This window comes from Labrus mixtus, chromosome 14 (genome assembly GCF_963584025.1).
Source record: "Labrus mixtus chromosome 14, fLabMix1.1, whole genome shotgun sequence".
Taxonomy (NCBI): domain Eukaryota; kingdom Metazoa; phylum Chordata; class Actinopteri; order Labriformes; family Labridae; genus Labrus; species Labrus mixtus.
In genome coordinates this window covers 7,164,692-7,182,191 of record NC_083625.1, presented here as the reverse complement: position 1 = coordinate 7,182,191, position 17,500 = coordinate 7,164,692, and the positions used below count along the sequence as shown (strand labels likewise).

Below are 17,500 nucleotides of genomic sequence, written 5' to 3'. Positions count from 1 at the left end.
TGACAAAGGGGGATTAAAAAACTACAATACATCCTCTCTCTCTTTCTCTCTCTCTCTCTCTCTCTCTCTCTCTCTCTCTGTTTCCCTCTGCAGCCGACTTTGGCTTCTGCGCTCAAATCACCCCAGAGCAGAACAAGCGCAGCACGATGGTCGGAACGCCCTACTGGATGGCACCGGAGGTGGTTACTCGGAAGGCCTACGGCCCCAAAGTGGATATCTGGTCCCTGGGAATCATGGCGATAGAGATGGTGGAGGGAGAACCACCCTACCTGAATGAGAATCCACTCAGGGTAAGACAAGAAATGCAGCCACAACACAACGATTCTGCCATGATTTTACGTTTTCATGGTGCCTCTTTTGTCACGCTGTTTGACCTAAAGATCCTCCAGACTTGTTCTGAACTTAGAAAATAGATGTTATTTTATTGAGCAACAAACATGTGGAATATTTACAACTCATTCTCAAGATCAGCACTCCCATTTTTTGCGGACAAATCAAGATTTAACCTTTTTTTTTTTTTTCATTTTCTGATCATCGCTGTATCTCTAAATCAATGCAAAAGAAACGAAACCTCCTCGTTTTTTTTTGGGGGGGGGGGCTAACATTCTGGTTTGAATGAACAACTTCATCCATGTTTCCAGGCGTTGTACCTGATCGCTACAAACGGCACTCCAGAGCTGCAGAACCCCGAGAGGCTGTCGTCTGTGTTCAGAGACTTCCTCAACCGCTGTCTGGAGATGGATGTGGACCGCAGGGGCTCTGCTAAAGAGCTGCTCCAGGTAAATATCATGCACACACACACACTTTTGTGACATGTTATATCTAGTGGATTTAAAAATTGAAATAGTTAAACGCAAGCTGTAATACCACCTCCATGTTCTTATCCCAAGTTGTGAAAGACTGATGCTTTGTCACAGCCCTTTGGCATCTCATTTAGAAACCCGGGATGGCTCCGCTGAGTTTCATACAGATACTCATGGTCGCATCTTTCTTTATTCTGTCTGACACATAGTTAATGTAAAAAAAAGATTTGGCTGGTAAGGTTAGGCAGAAAAATCAACATGGTAGTAAAGGTCAAACATTTGAGGGATTCACTGGGATTCAAAGCCAAACATCCTCAGTGAAGATCCTTTTTGTTTGTACTTTGTCCAATTGATATATATAGAAATAATCAGTTTTTATCACTGATGGTCTCTTTACATTTTAAGGTCATATAGAGCCATCAGCCTGTGTCATAACCAGCTTTAAAAAATCCCCATAGGAGCTCTAAAGGAACCCAAAATGATTCGGCCATGAACAGGCACATCTGCAGACCTTTGTTTCAGGCTCTATATTAACATTTTATCTCCTTTTTTTTCCCTCTGCAGCATTCCTTCCTGAAGCTGGCGAAGCCCCTCTCCAGCCTGACGCCTCTGATTGTAGCTGCAAAGGAAGCCATAAAAAACAGCAGCCGCTAGGGTGTGCCCTCTGTCCCCACCTGAGGCTGGAGCCCTGCCTGGGATGTGTGCATTCATGGGGGGCAGGGGCTTGGGTGTGTGCGCGGTGGGTGACGTGACAGTGACAGCACAAGGAAGGCAGGCAGGGGGGGTTGATTGTGTGGCATACAGTGACAGCACAAGGACAAAAGACCCCCAGGCCTCACATGTAGGACTGACATCTGGCCTTGCAGCCTCTCGGGCCCCCATGCTGCTGAACAGTCTTTGCCTCCTTGTTTACTTCTCCAGCACTCTGTACATGTAGAGCAGTCCATCACAAGTGTGTGTGTGTATGAGCAAGTGTGTGCGTGTGTGTACAGAAACTGTGCACATCCCTGTGTGTGATATGTCTCATGCAGAAGTGGCTCAGAAAAATAACCAAGAAAAAACAGTGAAAAATCAGAAAACATGCTGAATTCAAGTCCAGGAGTGAAGAGGAGAGAGTGATGAAGAGTCTGGTTTGAGAGTTTCTTTCCTCTGGTCCCTCAGTGGAACACAATCAGGCCACACCTGCACCTGCTTATCTGAGAGAGCGACTCTGAGACCCCCCCCCCGCCTGCATGACTTTGGCTCTGAGGAGAACCACGGCTTCTCCTCTGCAGACTGACACATCTCGAGGCGGCATATTTGTGTGTGTTTGTGTGTGAATGTGTGTGGGGGTGCAGCTGCAGCAGAAACCGTCAGGTGTGATTTTACATGACCTTTACCAGCTTTAACCATCCTTCATTAATCTGCTTCACATCAGAGCAGGGATCCAGGTCTCACACTCATTCTGTGACCGAGTCACTGGAGTTCAGGTTAGCTTTTGTTAATCCGCTGATTTTCCTCTCTGATTATTTTAAATACCGAAACACTGTTGTGTCACATTTTGCCTGCATAACACCTTGAATCTAACCATAGGCGTACACGGCATCCATAATACCTTTCAACTGAAGGTTGCACCTGCTAATATTTAATTCTGGAAACCTATCACACATCCTGTCTCACCAATTTAAGAGGGGAAAGCGTTTCAATAAAAGGGGAATGTGGCAGAATTACTCAAATTATACAAAATAGTGTCAGCCTTACCAATAATGACGCAATTTATCTGCAGAATCAAGTCAGAAGATCGTTCATAACTGCTTGCCAACATCAACTAGAGCATTCATAGTGTACAAAAATCTCATAGAGGATGAATATATTATAGACACTCAGTATGTGTGCCTCTCTTTTTTTATGATATTGGAAATAAATCAGAACTGTGAGGCTAATTTAACAGCTTTCTTAATTAATATTAAGCTTTTTTTTTTTAATACCATACTGTAATAAACTGCACGTTAATTCCCCTCCACACCACAAGGAGACACCATGCAGTGGTTAGGCGTTCTCGTGGCTCCAGTTTAGACTTTACATGATTGGAAAGGTTCTCATTTTAATCTCGTTTGTGTTGATGGATTAAGGTGCAAACAGGAGGGGGGGGGGGGGGGGGGGGGGGGGGGGGGGGTAATATCTCAGACCAGTGGTTCTCATCTGGTCTAGCCTCAAGACCCATCACCACCTACTCAATGACAAATCCCCAATCTCTCAATGTATTGAATGAAAAATGGCTCAATTTGCACCAGAGATAGATCGATGTAGTGTATGTGAAATCACTAGAGAAAACAGTCTTTGAAAGAAGTGAACACGTTTGCCTTTATAAGCAGATCTGTTCGGCTCTGAATGCTTATCTCAGTTTGATGCTTCCATGCGCCGACATTTTGCTGCACGCCGACACACTGAGGTTTTTGTGCCTTTTTTTTCCTTAATCTATAAAGCCAAACTGGTCCAACGAATGGGCCATATTAAAAATGCTTACTCAAACTAACTTCTGGCTAATTTACAAACAAAAGAATTGACATTTTAAAATGAGTGTTTGTGGGGCTTCCTGTTTTTATTAATAGTTAGCCTCAAGTGGACACATGGGGAACTGCTTTTTATTTTTGCACTTTAGCATTGCCTCCATTTTTCGACACTAGAGCCTGCCGCTTAAAACACAAACTCTACTCTTCTTTTTAGTACTAATATGATTATCTTGCTGTGAATGGTGGCTGGCAACCAGTGTGAAGGTGCACCACCACCATCGACTGTGTTGGAGTGGGAAAGGACAACCCTTCAACTGCACGAGAAACACATGTCCTTGGAAATAAAACTAAAAATGAACCTTTTGCTGCAACTTTTTTCTCCCCCCATGTACATATCTGAGAGCCACTGAAAAAAGCTCAACAACCCACTTTAGGGTCCTGAACCGCCAGTTGAGAACCACTGTGTTAGTCTTGCTAATGAGCCTTTGTTTCTTAGAAATGTGGCACAATGAAGGTCAAGTTATTTTTGCACCTGCAGTGAGTTGGAGGTCTGGTGCCACACACGGTTTCTTTGAATGCCCCGTGCATCACTGTGACCAACATGTTAAACAGGAGCGATTCCCCTTTGACTTAAAACATTAAAAGCTGAATTTATATTTAATTGAAAGGTTATCTTCTATTGCAGAGAGCATGATATGACTGTGACTTATCCAGAATGAGCGCCACAGATGTCCTCCTTACCTGAACACATAATACCATCGTCTCTGCAGACGTCTCCTCTGTTTTTTTTTTTTTAAATGCTGCTCACACATGCTTCAGTGACTTTTTTGTCTCTGTCTGGTGTCTTATGTAACCTTTTTTTTTTCATGCAATCCCTCTGTTTTGTAGTGAATCCATGTGGCAGGAAAGAGAGGGGGAATGTTATCCACTGAGCGAGTACCGAGTGCCATTTCATGATTGTACCTTGTAGAGCGCTGAAGCTGTCGTCGAGGCTCTTTTTTCTTCACTAGAATTACTTCCTAACGTGTTTCAAACTCACTCCTGTGCAGAGGTCATCTACATTGAGTGGGCATTTCATAGCTTTGTCAGGCTTTGTCTCCCATGTAGCACCTTTCCATGTGTGTGTGTGTGTGTGTGTGTGTGTTTGTGTGCGTGCGTTAGGGGGCTACCTCAGTCTGCACTAGAAGATGCCTCACTCATGTTGTCCACCTTGACTCTGAGGGTGCCGGGTAGCTGCTTTAGTCCTATTGTACCTCCATTTGTACAGCTGATGTACAGAAGATGAAGGAGTGATGTTTAGACAGGAGGATGCGACAGAATTCATGCATGTAAAACAAAAACTATACACTGTATCTCATCTTGGAATAGGTTAAGATTGTTAGGATATGTATGTATGTATGTAAATATGACGGGAAAACACCCCTTTTTTTCAGAAGTATGTAACTTTAAATGACTGTAAGCAGGTTGCTCAATGGTCTGTATCAATAAATGTTTTGCACCCTGGATGAAAAAGGAAAAGAAAAAAAACGAACCCACACACACGCCGTCTCCGCACTCCTGGATCTCCTGTTTGGGCTTCGTACGGGACACTCCTTCATCTGGACAGAGAGCCCCAAGAACGCAGCACTCTTGAGTGTTAGTACATGTGTGTGCGTTTGTGTGTGTAGGTAGGTGTGTGTGGCCCGTCAGGAAGCTCCGCTGACCGCCGGGACGTTTTTTTTTTTTTGTTTTTTTTTTGGGCTTCATTGTACAGGTCTGAACTATATGAGCACAAAAGGTGATTTTTTTTTTTGTTTGTTTTCGGTACGAGAGACACCGCTGCTGTGCCCCTTTTTTTCTGTGGTTGCTCCTGTACATTCCTCTCTTCTGAATGTGTAAACCTGTACATGTGGTGTGAAAATTCCTCTATTAATGTGTATCAAGAGAATGGAACAAAGACAAAAAATGTTGCTTTTTAAATTATTATCATCATTATTATTATTATTATTACTCTTATTATTGTCTAGCTTTGTAAAAAACGACTGCTGATCCATCGGGCATACCTCAGCAGGCCTTTCCCCCATCTTTGAAAAAGGACAACTGAGCAACGGGGAAGTGAGGTTTTGGATAAACTATTTTTAATTGTGGTTGAAGCAATAGACTTTTTGAACTTTGAATTGTGCATGGCTGTGTCTTGAGTGTAAAAAAATATTGCAGTTTGGGAACTGGACTGAAATAAAAAGAGGAAGAAGACCAAGAGTTGTGGTAATGATTGACGGCGTTTATGATTCATGGGTTGATTTTTCATTTATTATGTATACATTTCTTTAATTATCATGAGTGAAAAAAAACCCCAATAAGATATATAACTGAGAAACATATAACACATGATGAAAGCACATTTTTCTGACTTTTGAAGAGACATTATAATGAATGTTAAGACTTGAATGACATGTTTTTGCCATTTCTCACAGTATCGAGTGTAAAATATTTTAAAAAAGGAATGATTCTTTTAAAAGCAACTTATAAAACGTCAATATAAAATACTTATAAGTCATTAAAAAAAAACAATCATTCAGTCCAATTAAGCCCTGCTCCCACCTCAACGAATAATACCAAAAAAATCAACAATGTGCAATAATCTGTGTAAAAGTTTGCTCGTAGTAAGTCGTCCAGCTGACTCCTCCCACTCACTGATGAGGTTACATGGCGGTTAGCTGCGTTGCCGTGACAATCCTCAGACTGATGTTCCCCTGCATCTCGTCAGCCATCTGTCGCCCTCTTTTCCTCAGCTGAAGCCTCTGAGGCTCCGCCGTGTCCTTCACCGAGCCGGCCAGCACCACCTGACCCATGAACTCGTCCTTCACGCTGTTACTGTTCCACACCTGATCAAGACCCAGGACATGAGAATTTTAGAGTAAGAAATGGATATGTTTTGTGACTCTGATTCGATTATGTTAATGATGTCTAAAGGTAAAAAATTATGTCCTTAGCTCTCGATCACAGTCAATTACAAGCTGCCATTAGACCTTACAGTCGTCATATGTGAGCTTTTACTGATCATTGATTTACTCTTCATTTGATCTTAAAGGTGCACTATGGAGATTTGCTAGTGAAATTTGAAAGTTGGAGAAGTGAAACAACTCTATGCCTTATTTTCTGAACTGAATACACAAAGTTTATTCAAAGAAAAAATGGGTCCCTGGATACTGTTTAGAGATTAAAAGCTACCAGGAGATTTACCAAATTTGAGTGTTGAGTCACTGTCAGGAGCAGCCACTTGATTTCAATCTTATGTTGGTCATGGGACCTCTGGGTATGAATCTTATCTACAGTAACAAAACACTGTGTCTTGCACTCTGCGTGTTTGTTGTGTTGGAATGGACAAGTGTCATATGTCATTATAATCATGTATGCAGCGGAAGCATAAGTAAGAGTTGCTGAGATTGCTTCAGGAAATGACAGCAGGACCACACAAAAATCTTCCAATCTGGGCAAGACGGGTATTTTGGCTTTCGACTCGTACTGTGTGAAGAGTTCTAAAACTGTCACAAGTCGTAAAGCCTGTTTTTTTTGTTTTTTTTTAATCAAACAAATGTCGCCAAATGTTGCTGGCTTGGTTTATCCTGGTTTATCATGAAACAACTGACTGGCCAATTTAGCAAGGCTGCCTGTTGTTTGATGAAAGTCTCAACAAAGACAACAAAAAGGCTAACATCACATTTTTCCAAGTCTCTTTATGTTAAATGAAAATTATTCATCTCCCTTTTAAAGCTGAATATTGAAACTATTTTGTGCCTTCCAGCTTAAAAGAAAGCGGGTTTTTCTCAGTCTGAAAAGTCGACATTTTGATAACAATCAGACTTAGACATACAATCATTTGTGCCACCGGTCATTATAGGATAGATAACAGCCAGCAGGACCAGAGAGACGCCCTCTTACCTCTATAGTTATTGGCTTTCTGGGCTTCTTTCTGTAGAAGATGCCGCTAGTTGCAAACTCTGGTTGCAGGGTGTCCTTCTTGACGGTGGACTGTACTGAGCGGCCCTCGCAGGATATGATCACATATGGGTCTGCACCTGCATGAAAACATGATCAGATCCATCTCAGCGAACTTAACCGGAGAGGTACAGGTCGATCAAAGTGAGCAGCATGAGCTATTTTGGTGAAGTCTGGCGGCTTGTGTGGAGTCCACTTACCTCCTGGACTTTCCTGGTCCTGCAGCCCCTCGGCTCCATGGACGTAGACATGAGACACAACTTGTGGATACCCGAGGATTGAACTCCAACATTTCACCTTTGGCTTATCGTCTGTCAGCTCCCTGTGGGAGTAGAGGAATATTTAAGGGATAAAAGGGACGAGATCAAAGAAGATTTTTCTGTATCCTGGTACTCCGGCCTCGCTAAGTGAAAGACAAAAGAAGTGACATTCTTCTGTTTCACAGACAGGAAACTGGTAGGACTCTCTGACTTGGATGACCTTTATATGAGCAAACGTGATTTGGGTCTGTGTTTCGGTCGGCCAAAGAAAAAGTCAGACACAAAACAAATTTTTGTCCAAGAAAAGCAGTATGAGAGATTTGTTACTTTATAATTAATTTAATATAAATATGATTCCATCATCTTTTTTTTCCCCCACCAGAACACTCATCTGAGTGCTTTCTTTGGATAGCGTCCATCCTGCAGAAATCAGCAGTCAAAAAACAGATGTGCTCTTCTCACTCTCCCTGCAGTCCCTCTTTAGATCTGGGAAAAAACCCAGCTGCTCACTAAGTGACACAGAGTCGACGGTTTGAGCATCACAGCTGCTCATACCTGCATCCTGAGTCCACATCGGTGAAAACACGGATCATGTAGTCCCCCAGTGTCTGAGGCGCGAAGGTAGTGGGGATGATGACGTAGCGTCCCTTTGGGAGCATGCTTCTCATGAACACCGTGCGGGCGTTGATGTAGGTGGACGTCGTAACGATCTTCTGCGTCAGGACGTCATGCATGCGGTACTTTCTGTTCAGCTCCACCTGAGAAAGGAAAAACATTTCATAGATTGTTCATTTAAAAAATATGAGAATTAATCCTTGCCTTCATTCGTCAAACATATTGTTCAGCAGGTGATTTAAACAATGAGCATATTTACTTTGGGTTCAGGATTGGGTTATGCATTATCATGGTTATGTGTTTGCACATGTAAACATCTAGTCCCAGGTCACTCTGACATTAACACACTTTATGCTGTTGTCGGTATAGAACAAAGTAGCTCCAAATGCAGGACAAAGCTGAAGTTTATCAGAATCAATGAAGCAGGAGCTGAATAATAAGGTCAGTCAGGTTCCATCATGTACAGATTATGAACAGAACAAGAATAAAACTAAAACACTGAATTGAAGAATGTTGGGGTTTGAGTGACTTCCTGATTAGACTATATCTCATCATGTGACACAAAGTTAAAAGTCTTAAAGCTCCTGTGAGGAACTCTCAGTTTTCTGCCAGATTTGGAAAAAGGCTGTATGTCTGATCACTTTGCTTATCTTGTCCTAAATGTGTAGGGAGCGTTTTCTACAACAAAAATGTCATCCTGCTATCTAACGGCACTGTAAAAGTAACAACACCCTATGTGAATATTTGCTGTGAAAAAAGTTACTGTTTTTAAAGTCTGTTTCTTCAGCATGTTCTAAATGACACCTACCCTCTGAGGTTACAGTCGTTAAAAAAACACTACAAAGAAATAATCTATATTGTCGCTGACTGTTTAATTATCCAGTTCATGAAGAGACATCAACATTAGTTTCAGTCTGTTTTTATTTACTAGGGAGGAGAAAACTCCTCACATGTGCTTTAAATAAAGTTTAATATATGATGTTACACGATATATGCACTTATGTATAAACTACATGTTTGTAATATAGCGACGTAGAATTACACTTTAAAGGTTTAAACAGTGTCCAGGACAGAAATAATTCCTACACAGATTATTCTGCCTCCTTGTGGCAGAACAATGAATTGAAGCTCGATTTACATGAATGTGCATTGTATTACTGTGTTATTTAAGATTCAGAGTGAATTATAATTCAGTGCCGTGCAACATCATAAAGTCACTGGTAAGAAAAAAAAAAAGTGTCAGCTAACAAAAATAGAGAAACATCTTTTAAAACCTGCTTCATGTTCTTCTTTTTTAACAGATGCAAATCATAGCCCTTAATAAACTAAAGGGTTTCTCTGAGGTGATAGGCTGCCCTCAGATGTCCACTGATTCTTTATTATTTTTATGTTGTTATTTGATTTTGATACCTCGATTTTGGTCGACTGAAGCCAAAAAACGTTGCTGAAACATTTTGCTGAGACTACATACTGTGTGGCTTTAAGTCCCTCAGCTTCCAGTGGGCTACGTCCCAAATAAGGAAAATAAAAGTGTAGTGAGTGACAACATAACAACAGAGCGTTGACAGACTGTCTGGAGTCCGTCAGATGAAGAAGTAGGATTCATCACTTACATGATGACCATACATGACAAGGGTTAAATCCAGATCACAGAGGCACACAGCTTCATTTAATCACATGCTCCTCGTGGAAGCAGCTTTTCTGCACCCTTTGGCAGAGCTTAAAGTATGTTGGCATGATAAGAGTGCGCAGTGTGTGTTTTTAAACTGAACCAGATCTATGACGAGTTAATCACACTACGGGAAATGTGATGTAAGGTTCACCGCAAAGGTTACAAGGCCTCATTATAATGTGACAATCTAATTCCAGCGGTGGGATAAGATCTGGTTTGGCAGGTTCTTACAGCTGCTTCAGCGGCCTGTACAGTTTAACAAATAGTTTGGACCTCTTTTAAACGCGTCCCTAAGTTGTCCTGATTCATCTGTTATAATGTTTGCCATGCTGAACACAAGTCTCACTAACGTAGAACTTCTCACACAAGAAGTTTAACTTTTTCAGCTTTTTTGGAAGGATGTGGTTTAAATGTCCACATTGTGTTGTAACTTGGAAGGAATGTAATGACATGGTCTTTTTTTTTTTTTTTTTTTAACTCCAGCAACCACCAAATTTACCCATTACCCGTGAGATGTCTGTAATGGCTGCAGCAGAACCAGAACACAGGAGCACAAAGTCTTCCTGGAAGTTCAAATGACTTTGTTCCCTCTGTGTTTTTCAGCTTGAAACAATCAGCAAAGTATTTGCTTATTTCTAGTTATGTCATGTATGATTTAGCCTCCTTTTGAAATGGTCTGTTTTAGTTGTGATAACCTTATCAAGTCATGTCTGCCTGTCATTACAAACACCCAACAACTGTTAACGCAACAAATGAGGAGTCAAACAAAGCCAAAATCTCGGAACAAAATGAGAGCCAAAACATGATGAAATGACCCTGTTTTCCCTCAAAATAAACTGACCTTTGACAAACCACTTTGTCCCAGACGAAAACCATTTCCTCTCCTATAAACCCATTGCTTGTTAGTCACAGAGAGATCTTTTTGCAACGTTTAACAAACCCTCCAAATATGTTTCTATGACATGAGAAACCTGGTTTAGTCCTGTTTTTAAGATAAAACGAAAGAGCAGTTCATTTGATCAATAGGTGCTTTGATTCCATGAGTTTTTAAATGATGAAAATCTGTCATTTCAATGATCAATAGTATCAAAAAGGATGGAAAATGCATATCTTGAGTCATATCTTTAACCCAAAGCCGCCACGAACAGCGATGGTCCTTAAAAAATAGTGATGTGTCTCTTTTGTCCCTTTTGTTGTCTCAATAAGATGCAAAAATGACATGCATTAAATTACTTATCTTACAAACATTCAGAGAGCAGCACTGATGATGCTGCACAAATACACTGGCAGAGTTTTGGTACTGGAAATGTGCCAGTTTAGTTTTGCAATTAAGACAGTGGGCGGTAGATTCCTTGCATTAATTAGCCAATTAAAGCTAAAAGAATCAACCCAATATTAGGTGCCTACTTTTGTTGCCATGGTATTGGAACAGGTATTGAAATCTTTGGATTTTTACAAGCATATTATCAAAGTTTAAAATTCTGCTTTTGTCACAACCTTTTTCTGTTGGAAGTATTTCACTGTGTGTTACCTTGAAGACACCGAAGCCGATGCTTAAATTCTCTCCACTACCAACCCTTCGCTTGATCCTTATGTCCTTCTGTTGCAGGGAGATGAGGACCTCATCCTCCTCTTTTGTAACATCAAACACGTACTGTGAAAGACGCGGCATAATGTAGTTAATATGACAAATAAAATGAAAATATTTAAACATGTGAAATAAGACAGGGAATATGAGGACAAAGTCCAGTCGGGACCTGTAGTACCTGTGGGTTCTGCAGGAATGTCCGCGTGTGGTTTGCACAGCCGCCGCAGCGGTTCAGCAGGGGCTCTGCGTTCTTGGTCCAGCTCCCAAAGTGAACAACCTCGTGCCACGTTTTATGAATGCTGATCAGTGCGGTGTTGATAAGACGGCACACATCTACATCTGTGAAGAACTTGCACCAGTCTGTGAATGACATCCTGTGGGTGTGAGCAAAGAAGGTGTTTTAAAGCTCCCATGAGGAGTTTTCAGCTGGTTATGAAACTGACTGAAATGAACACTGACGACTCTTTGTGGGCTTAAAAAGTAAACGCAACCATCTGCATGATGACTGTTAATTTTTATATTGCAGACACAGCCTGATTTTATATTTTCAACAGCAACAAATCTTCATGAGAGATATGTTGTATGACCCCAGAGTTGACTCAAACCAAAAGTTCCTCAAAGGAGCGTTGAGCATTTTAAAAAGAGGAAATAATTACACTGCACAGGTGGACTCACCAGAACTCTCCGTCATCTTCTACTGTGATGCCCAGGTTTCCTCTCTCCATATCACCCACCTTTGACCATTCCTCAGAGCTGAAAACCAGCACAAAAAGGCAAATAAGATTCTTAAGTAAGTGTATATGAGTTGTTTTTTTTGTTTTAAAACAGAATAAATCCAGGTTGCGCCCCATAAATGGACGCTATAATCCTTTGAAGAGGGCGGCCATGGGTTTGAGTCCGACCTGCGACCCCCTTTCCTGCATGTCATCCACACTCTCTCTCCCTGGTATCCTGCTCTATCCACTGTCCTATCCAATAAAGGCAAAAAGCCCAAAATAAATATTAAAAAAAGAAGGGGAAAAAAATCCCAAATTTGAAAAGAATCCGCCTTTAAGACCTTTACCTATTGAAGGAGTGACCTTTAACCAAGCAGCAGCTGTGGAAAAATGAAGAACGAGTATCCGCTTGAGGCTGGCTCCAAAAACAAAGGTATTCACATCAGAGCCCATTTTAAAATTCATGTTTTACAGTCGAATGAACATGTTTACAGTCAAACTGTACAGGGTTGAATTATTTTGATAACTCATTTTAGCCGCTGTAACTTTTGCTAAATGCTGCTTAGTGCTGTGCTCATGATGGATTAACGTTTGGTCTAATATAGCAATGAGTAAGGTCTTTTACCTGCTGTTTTAAAAGTGTCTTTAGATAACATAATGTGTTGTGAATGTTATGAATTGGTGCTATACAAATAAAGATTGATGGATCTGTTTTTATTATATGAAAGCTAAGGGTAATGCATAATTAGGAGTCTGATTGAGTCAGCAATCAAGATATCTATTCAGCCCGGCTCATCTCCAACTCTTTGATCAGCTGGAGGTTAGTCAGAGTCAGCATGCCCTATATGGGACCGCCATCCTAATGCCTCTAAAGAAAACAATGGGTGAAGACTGTCCATGTTGTGTGCAGTCTAAGCCTTTAACCTGTTCTCACCTGTCACTCCAGGCTCCTTTCCACTCCGTCTTGCCCCAGGGGTTCCTCATGCGAATCAGAGGAATGGTCTCGTTTTTGAAGTAGGCCAGCAGCCCGTGACCCATACGCACCTTCTTCACTGCAGTCACTGAGTATGCGTGACCTTTCACCAACCCGTTAGCCATCCTGGCCTCAATTTCATGAGGCTGTGCCTGAAGAAGAAGAAATCATGAAAAAAAAAAAAAAAAAACTTTTACAAGCAGTTGTTGAAGTGCAGCGACAAAGATGCTAACAGGAAGAGCACAGACCTTAATGGAGCAGCTTATGATTCCTCCACGGTCGTAGACCTTCAGGAGATCTTCAAACAGCTTGTCTTGTTTTTCTTGGTCCTTATAGAAAGCCTCCTTCTCCAGGTCGATGGCCTCAGCTACAGCCCCACTGAAATCCACCACAGCGTCTCCCGTGTTTCCCCCATCCAGGGACTCATAGCACCCAGACAGTCTGCACACAGAGGGTTTAGTTCGTAGATTAAGGTAGGAGCATGTATTAGTCAGAGTGATATGTGCCAGATTTGATGTACTGTACATCAGCCATTGCAAAAAAAGAGAACATTGCCTTTATTTTCTGCCATAACTGAACTGAACTGTCTCTACCTTTCACCTTTTGTTGTTATAACAGAGACAGAGCTCAAGACAAGATTCTCTGGAAATCAGGCCAACAAGTGGAAACAATTGGTGCCACAGCCACACATAGACATTATAGAAAGATGTACCAAATGTTAAATGCCCAATAACTGAATCCAAAACATTTCGATCTCCCATCCTGTCTGTTCTGTAGAACTGTCAGTGGTGGTACCAAATGCAACCACGGTCTAAAATACACACAATGCTAATAGCTAGTTAGTTAGGAGTACAGTTGATGAAAGGAATCAACGTATCTGAATCTGTGACAACTTAAAAGTGTTACCAGTAAGATGTTAATGTTAGCATACTTGGCATAGGCCTTCTCCAGCAGAGCGCTCCAGAACTCGTTGTTGTCTTTGGAGTGACAGTAAATTAGCTCTCCGTTGATTGTGGGCAGCCGGTCGTCCACCACAACATCCACCCACTCTCCAGACACCCAGAACTGAAAGTGGAAGATTCCCGCATAGCTCTCCGGGTGTTTAGGATCCCACTCTTGATCCTCATGGTCAGGAATTACCTGTAAACACAAAACAACGCAAATTAAAAGATATCAGTGTGACTAGTGGGTCTTTTTCCAGTTCAGGCAGTGAGTTTTTCAGCTGACCAAAAATGGTAAATATAGCCCCTGAATTGTGTGGTAACTGGGAGACTTTCACAAGATAGTGACAAAAACAGTAATGAGGCCGTCTAATCACACACACAGTTTAACAATTCAGCTAAATGTTTTGCATATAACAAGGGATTAGGTGTAGGATAGAGTCGGCTAAAATGAGCCATCAAGAAATGGGCCAAATAAAGCTGGAGCATCAAAGCTCTTTAAAATTTCCAAGCCATCACTATGACTGATTTTGCATTGTCGCTATAGCACTAACACTAACTGACATTGCAGATGTAAATTAGCTTTAAGCTAAGTAATGGCAACATTTAGGCTTATGTTGAACATTGTACATGGTGTCTGTACAAAAGAAAATGATTAAATTAAAGGATATTTGACAACAGTTTTCATTGGTCCGACGTTGAGGTGGGCAGGGCAGTGATACATGACAGAAGTGGTAATGTAAGTTAGCATGACATAGCACAAATGACTCATCACTAATAAGGGGTATAAAGCAATTTCAAACGAAGTTAACCAACACAGCACATTATGTATTAGCCTATTTATCATTTGACAGGCTCTTTAAACAACAACAACAACAAAAAAGATTAAAATGTTAAAAGAAGCTGATTTTTGTGGAAAAAGTTATTTCTGACACTGGCCCATTGTTGCTAAGCCAGCTAGCTAATTAGCTAATCACAGACTGATTTTCAGCTAAGTTGGGCAACATAAATATACACTTTTAAAACGAAATTTAAGGGGGAAACAAGAGCTTAGGTCTAAACATGTATCCATGAAAAGTCTCATAAACCCTCTTGTAAAATATAGTTTCAGACAGTGTAACAGTAGTTGTGTTCCCCCTCACCAAAAGAGGTGTTACTGAACGGCTGGCCCATTTTACCTGAACTTTGTGGTGGCTCTAGGAGTGAACATGTTGACACCTTTAGATCCCATAAATAAAAGACAACTTTATTTTCACATTTTATTAATTGCTAATAAAAATGTAAGTGATGTTCATTTATAAAAAGTCATGAGATCTTTTGCATATCATACTTGATGGTTTACATCAAATATGAAAAACTGTACTAAAACAGTTGCCAGATCCACTACATAAAAAGAAGCCTATCTAAATGTTCAGCATGAAACATAGAGATATTTTTTCTTCCCATAACTTCCTAAGAATAATGCTGTGGTTGTTAAGAAGACTCATTATATCAAATCAGACACTTAAGTTGTATTTATCTATTTGGATTGAAACAGGGCACTTTGTGAACTTTTAACCAGAGGGAACAACTTCAGAGATAAGACCAAAAATGTGACACTGGAACGCATCCAAAGACTCGCACAGGCTCTATCTGATACATTTTTTATAGACTGTTCTCCGAACATGAGACTGAACATCCTGAGACATTTTTCCCACAAACCTTGCTACACAAAGCTGAACATGAAGTTTCTTGCTGGCATTTCATAATCCAATCTTTAATTTTCTCTTACATTGTTTTCCCTTATTAGACTGTGTTTAGGGCCGTTTTAACATTTAATGGGATCCTGCAACAAATTATTTGTTAATAAAGTTTAGAACGCTATCTCCAAAGCATCTGCACAAAGTTGAATAGGATTTCTAAATTGCTTAGTTTTAAGATTTAAAAGCGCTGTGAATGTGAAAGTAAAATCATAAACAGTTAATCTCAAGTCAATAGAAATGGTGTGAGATTTTAGCTTGTATCTACCAGCAAAGACAGTTTAATAACAAAAGTCATTTTCCCAAAGGAATGTTCTGTAAATCTTGAGTGAACCCCTCAGGTGAATTCCTGCTGGCCTCATTTAACCTGAGCATTCAACATGTTTTAACAATCAGTGCTGCTCTACCTGCTACAACTGAATAAACTTGTTCCTTTTGTCTTTTTACCAGCATTCATTTCTCCAGCTGCTAATCTAACACATTCAGAATAAAGTCAACTCACTTTCTTCCAGAGGTTTGGCTTCAAAGCCAGACAGGAGCAAGCAGCAACAAACCAGCAGTTTCCCACCAGTCCCTGGTTCAGGTCGTGGGCGCTGATGCCCTCCACAAACAGATGTGGATCAGAGCTTATCTCCTACAACAGAAAAAAAAAGGTTATGGCGATATGGAGTTTAGAAAACTTCAAGTAAATTTACAGTAAGTTTGGTATGTACTTAGAATTATGGAAGCCCATTTCCACCATTTAAAAGAATAAAAATGAAAATAATAAAGTCATAATCATGAGATAAAAAGTCAAAATTATGAGATAATAAAGTCATAATAATGAGATAAAAAGTCTAAATAATGTTAGCTTGTGACAACTTAAAAATATATCTCATTATTTCAACTTTTTATCTCATAATTATGACTTTATTATTTTCATTTTTATTTTATTAACTGGCGGAAATGGGCTTCCATATAGAATAAACCTGCATGAAAAAAAAAAATTTGAAGACACTATCTGCCACAAGTATATACCTCATGTAGACTGAGCTGCTCTTTTGTAAAGTGTCATGAAAAAATAAAGATTGATTGAGTCACTGATTGATTACATAATTACATAATTTCTCATGTTTATTTCAGCATCCTTTGCACTCTTCACCATGCACTCTTGTCTTATGTATGCTTGTACAGATGACTTTAATATTTAATGTTTTATGTTTGGCATGAATATGTACCTGACCAATAAAATTCATTTTGATTCTGAATTTTTCTTGTTAACATTTATGGTGTGAGACAATAAACTTTAAAGACCTTTATTTTTCTAATGCACTCTTTTATCAAATGCTATTTGTAATAATGTACTAGCAAAGTACTGAATAGTTTTGTTAAATGAGAAAAAAAAGTAGGTGATAAATGTAAAAATGCAGAAAGTTATTTGTTTATTTCTGTTTATCAAAATTGTGTCACTGAACTCCGTAATGATTTAAAGTGCCTTAGAATTTTATTTATTCTTCCAGACAGTCCACATGTCATCGATAAAAGTGTGGAACTGTCTTTTCAGATTACTGAAGTGCCCCTGCATAGTAAAATGTAACAAAGTTCCTAAGCAGCAATAATTGCTTTCCCAGCTGGCCCTTGTGCCACTCACCCCGGGTCGTTTCCACTCCACATATCCAGGAAGTGGTTTCCTAAAGAACAGCGATGAATTGTTGGCTGGGAACTCCGGGTCCTCGAACAGCTT

General features: G+C 40.3%; 2 protein-coding genes across 4 annotated transcripts in view; one reads left to right on the top strand and one right to left on the bottom strand.

Moving 5' to 3' along the window:
• The window catches only part of LOC132987809 (serine/threonine-protein kinase PAK 3), a 35,755-nt gene extending 30,224 nt beyond the window's left edge, over positions 1-5,531 (top strand). For both annotated transcript variants that reach the window (XM_061054738.1, XM_061054737.1), the window contains 3 exons: positions 94-290; positions 642-779; positions 1,368-5,531. In XM_061054738.1, the coding sequence (XP_060910721.1) occupies positions 94-290; positions 642-779; positions 1,368-1,457 (425 nt within the window). In that variant the 3' untranslated portion in view covers positions 1,458-5,531. The remainder of the gene's footprint in view (positions 1-93; positions 291-641; positions 780-1,367) is intronic.
• Positions 5,532-5,555: 24 nt separating this feature from the next.
• Positions 5,556-17,500, bottom strand: part of LOC132987808 (calpain-5-like) — a 15,773-nt gene continuing 3,828 nt past the window's right edge. For both annotated transcript variants that reach the window (XM_061054736.1, XM_061054735.1), the window contains 12 exons: positions 17,408-17,500; positions 16,280-16,411; positions 14,029-14,237; positions 13,346-13,538; positions 13,059-13,249; positions 12,084-12,161; positions 11,587-11,782; positions 11,352-11,474; positions 8,089-8,291; positions 7,474-7,595; positions 7,217-7,353; positions 5,556-6,159 (listed from right to left, as the gene is read on the bottom strand). The exon at positions 17,408-17,500 is cut by the window's right edge and continues 96 nt beyond it. In XM_061054736.1, the coding sequence (XP_060910719.1) occupies positions 5,977-6,159; positions 7,217-7,353; positions 7,474-7,595; positions 8,089-8,291; positions 11,352-11,474; positions 11,587-11,782; positions 12,084-12,161; positions 13,059-13,249; positions 13,346-13,538; positions 14,029-14,237; positions 16,280-16,411; positions 17,408-17,500 (1,860 nt within the window). In that variant the 3' untranslated portion in view covers positions 5,556-5,976. The remainder of the gene's footprint in view (positions 6,160-7,216; positions 7,354-7,473; positions 7,596-8,088; positions 8,292-11,351; positions 11,475-11,586; positions 11,783-12,083; positions 12,162-13,058; positions 13,250-13,345; positions 13,539-14,028; positions 14,238-16,279; positions 16,412-17,407) is intronic.